The 5,000-nt window shown below is 36.6% G+C and overlaps 1 protein-coding gene across 1 annotated transcript in view; it reads right to left on the bottom strand.

Moving 5' to 3' along the window:
* LOC144450083 (cartilage intermediate layer protein 1-like) overlaps positions 1–3,861 on the bottom strand; it is a 13,386-nt gene extending 9,525 nt beyond the window's left edge. Inside the window, exon 1 of the mRNA XM_078140651.1 lies at positions 3,671–3,861. Coding sequence (XP_077996777.1) covers positions 3,671–3,845 — 175 coding nt within the window. The 5' untranslated portion in view covers positions 3,846–3,861. The remainder of the gene's footprint in view (positions 1–3,670) is intronic.
* Between the last annotated feature and the right edge of the window lie 1,139 nt (positions 3,862–5,000).

Raw genomic sequence — 5,000 nt, 5'->3', positions numbered from 1 at the left:
AATATTGGCGCCATTTTAGGTTTACAATAAATATGTTTATTGACAGGAATAGGAAAGACATGCAGTGACAGAAACCTCAGCTTTTGAAAACGTACTATCAGGGTAGCGAACTTTACACTTTCAAATGTAAATGCGCGTTAGTGTCCATTGTTATAGATTACGCTTTGCAGATTCTATTCAACCTGGCCTGGCAAGTAGATGGTAATTGTGGGGTCTATTTAGACGAGGAAACAACCCAAGGCCAGCCGTGCTGCTGATGCTCTGATGTTATATCATCACTGTTATCGCGAACAGGACCGTCATGTAGTCATACTAAAAATGCAATTCCATTTTGTGATGAGCTCTGGTTTGTGCATCCTTAAGTTTGCAATTGATTTGCGAGGTAAATTTGGAATAAATCTAAATCTTTGCCTTTATAAATAAGTGCAGAGGTAGGAGGCTAAACTTTGTTCTTTGACGGAATGCAATTATCAAAGTAAGAACAAGCTAGAAACTACGTTCCTGTGCGTGTAAAATGTGGTCGACTATTGTTTTTTCTTGAACCTCTGTCCCTTCCTTCAAGGATCAATTTTAGCTATAGATATATAGATATTTCGTCGAAGACAAAAATAAGTTCATGGCTGAAGTAAACATGTACACGAGTGAATTAATTTGATCTCTTGAGTTTCTTTGCAAAAATAACTGATGCGGCCAGCATACCTTTGAATATCAGGAGACTACTGTTCCCTCAAGATATCGTAACAATATTTGTAATATAGACAGTGATTACATATGATTCTATCAGCATAAATTAGTTTACACCTGTATCAGGTATTTTTTCCTTGCTTGAATGTACGTACTAATACGACAGGATCTGTTAAAAACAGTATTTACTTAAAGGGCTAACCAGCTAATATAATAAAATCGTACGAGAGAGGTACAACCATACGTGACAATGACACCCGAATTACTCTTGATGCAATTTCTTGAATTATGATGAAATACTTTTGTATTTTGATCACATGGAAACAAGTTAACACTGTTGTATGTAACACAATGTATCTATATTTATACATTCAAGTGACGTCATACCCAGAAGTTAACTGTTGAGTTATTACAATGAAGTAATAAAATGGTAGTTGTTTGTATCAAACTTTCTCTATACGAAAAGTCATAATTGACCATGTCTTTCCATCCGGATTAAAGCTTGAGCAGAGGATAATTATGTAAATATGGCGAGTATGGGCCGAAGTTTCACCTTTGACTTAATTTACCCCTGGTGATCTCTCATCACCTGGGGATTGCAGACAGTCAAAAGTGGTACCGTGTCTCGTTCTACCCCTGGACAGAGATAGTGGTTAGGTGGGTCACAGGTGGGGTAAAGGTGGGTAAATTAGGCTTTTCTTGTAGTACCTTCCATTTTTTTATATTGCTTAGCGGGTTTAACAAATTCTGAGTTGTTGACCAAATGTAACATTCATTCCTAGTTACAAAGTGCTTGTTTAAGACAATTTACTCTTAATGGTAATAATAATAATGTCGAGTTCTTATATAGTGCTTTCCCACTCCGTGCTCAAAGCGCTTTACAATTATTACCCCTGGCTCGGATCAGAACGGCATAGCGGCCGTTTAGTATTCCTCAACTCCCCGGGGAGCGTACAATCTCTTGTAAGTTGTTTATGTCAACGTTTGTTTGGATTTTGGGTGACCATAGAAACAACATCAATAAGTAATAATAACAGTGTGTTGATGCAGGAAGGACGCCTTGGTTTTTGCAGTAAACAAGTGTAAACAAATGTAGGGTAATTTAAATAACAATAGTTTCAACCATCGTGTCGACTCTAATGGTTTCCTTGAGCTCTATATCTCACGACTACGCAGACGTCACCCTCCACTGAAAACGGTATGCTCTCGGGGACTTTCCCTTTCATACCCTGGGGATTTGTTGAATAGCACATGCGCAGTTTCATACTTCATGTTGGCAGTGTTCTGTGTGCAATAGTACTCGATATGCCTCGCAACACTGGTGTTATCGATATGCGACTACCCGCGCTAAGAAAGAATTGTTATTGACTGGAAATTAAAGAAAGCAAAATGTCAGCAACAAAATCGCTATATCAAGACAAGTGATTTAATATATGTTTTTTTTAAAATAACTATTATAGCCATCGCAAAAAAGAAAAAAAACATCGTTGAACACACAAAAATAACATGGGAATGTACGATACCCACCGATTGGAATACGAATCCCAAATGAAAACTCCACGTTAACCGTTTTATCTCGAATTACAAACATCGACAGCAATTCTTCAGTATGGGTCTTATTTCAACCCATGGGAAGAAAGAAAATCAACTCAGCCGCGTATAATAACAAAACGAATGAGTACGGCTGCCGGTCTGCAAGGAAAACTAACTTATCACAGTGCCAGAAAAGTCTCCATAATCCGTCTACTTCACGCAGGAGTGCCACCTGACACTGTAGTTCAATTAAGCGGACACAAAAATTACAAATAGCCGCAAAAGGTATGTTATAGCCCCAATGAATAGCAAAAACAAATGAGCAGCAGATTCTCATCTGGAGTAGATCAGAATACCGACAGTGTTCAGCTGCCGATCATGCTGTAGCAGCAGGCAATTCAACAAAATATCGTCCGCTTGACTTGTAACAGTTCAGTAATATCGTCACAAGTACATAGCGCTGTATCTGGAATGTTTTCCTTCAAATACAATTTATATAACTAGCGGGACATTTGATTTCAATTTCAACGTCGATGGAAAATATGTTACTTCACAAGGGCAAACGTACTCTGCAGAGGCGTCTTCGATTCGAGTCAAGGGACACTGTTCAATGGCATTGTATGATTCGGACGGAATAATGACAATTTTGTGTTGTTAACAGTTTGTATTAGTCTAAGCATGTTGATGTTTTTGGTGTTTTTAATTCTGGGCATTTGCGTAAGTTTGAAGACTTCAATAACGTTCCGTTGTCTAACATATATGTGTGTACCAGAGACCTCCGATGTTGCGGAACTGTTGTTATTTTAGCGAACTCAGGAAAATGGAATCGTATGCTTTTAAATAATTCAGTTCATTGTTTTTCTCATTTTTGAAACTATGACAATTAAGGAAAACTGATTTGTAACCAATCATAACAAGGAATATGGCAAAGTAGCAAGAGAAAGTATCATTTCTATACCAATCAATACGTTAGCTTGACAGAAAAAAGTACCTAAAGAGATTCGATGATTTCAACACTGGGAAGGACGCATTACGACTGGAAAGGTAAATCCTATCATTCCGCCAAAGTTACAATTCTGTTTTTTTTTCCTGTCTTTTTCAACATATCTAATAATAACAGAAACCCCATGACGAGGTCGTGACAATCCACCGTACTAGCTAGGGACTTGGCACTCGTCATTGGTGTGTATTCTGTTTTCCCTTGCTACGATCGTGAAAATGCGGCCGCCATCATAGTATTTTCTGGGACATTTTGGTGAACCACCATAATTCGATCGATAACTGTAACATTAATTTTGTATTTCATTTCTTGAATTTCATCGTCTGACGTAGAAAAATAACTTTTTTTTTCTTTTCACTGCATAAATGCCAATAGAATAGCTCATTGCTTTGGAAAAAATCAAAACTAGACGCGTCACATCACTGAAGTTTGTAATCATATGACATTACTTACCTTCGTTCTTTTCGTGCAGCAGAAAATACAGCAAGAATGCTAAGGCAACGATAATGCAAATGATAACGAAAGCCACCACAACTGCAAGTAACCCATGTTTACGTCTGGGTTTGTGTTGTTCTTGTGACACGTCTTTAGCCACAGCTTTACTGACAGTCTCGGGGAACACCTCCATAGAGCTGAGTAACGCTTTCAGGTGTGCACATACGAGTATTGTGATATGAACTGAGGAGCAGTACCGAACGTTTGTTTATATAAGAAATCATGCAGGTTAAACAAGGTAACATGATGTCATTCTATTACTCAGAACGAACAACACTTATTCAATAACCGGCAGAAACAGGAAATGACAAATGTAAACAATGAAACCTTTATCTCTCTTTGTTCATCTGTTGTATTGTCTTCTTTGATTGTCCGAACAATTTCCTTGTTTACTTATATAAGAAGTCAACACCGTTAGACAACTTCCTTACCAGTACTTTGAAATAGTACAAGGACATAATATCCTTGTTGTCACAGCCGGATCAAGATAGTTGTTAGTAATTGCCAAGTCGTGATACGTCTACCATAAATTACTATCTGGACTTCAATATCTGATTAGGGCGAGATCAGTAGATCAATGTAGGATTTAAAAAGCCTAAATTCTTTTACTTTGGGGGTTGAGCCATTTTTGTTCTCATCCTACAAAATGGACTATATTTTAGTGGATGATTTGTACCCCTAAATACAAATGTTTCTTTAAAAAACATGAAATTGGGAAATGGAAGAATTTTTGTTATAGTAAATGCATGGCAATAAAATAAAGTGTCAACAAAAACAAAAATACTATTCTTTACTCACTACATACTGGTTTTACATTCATAGCACTACATATTGATTTCAAATTGATTTTGTAGTTTGAAGAAATTTTCAATTTCGGCCAATTTAGTTAGAAAGTATGGTGGGGTCAGAAGCAAGAATTTACTTTTTTTTCCTACATTGAACTATTGATTTCACCCCTAAAGCTGCACTAGCCTTAACTGGGGTATTATTTTTTCAATCAGTCAACCAAACTATTTTCACTGAAATTCGTTAAAATGCCAATAATTAGACACCGTATGTGTCAATTAGAGGTCTATTCTATTCATAAGTAGTATATAGTAATGAGTTGAAATCATGATTCATTTGGGTTCTGATTTTTGGGTGCGGAGCCAAAATAAATTTGACTGGATTTATTTTATGCAATTCTACTCAAATATGTTAATCCACCGGTGAATCAATACTGTGTGCGATATTATGATTAAGTTATTATATTAAATAAAAATTAAATAAAATCGTTGGAAAACATTGT

Source organism: Glandiceps talaboti, chromosome 19 (assembly GCF_964340395.1).
Source record: "Glandiceps talaboti chromosome 19, keGlaTala1.1, whole genome shotgun sequence".
In the NCBI taxonomy this organism is placed as follows: Eukaryota; Metazoa; Hemichordata; class Enteropneusta; family Spengelidae; genus Glandiceps; species Glandiceps talaboti.
Note: the sequence above shows the minus strand (reverse complement) of the source record. Positions and strands in the feature narration are given on the sequence as shown.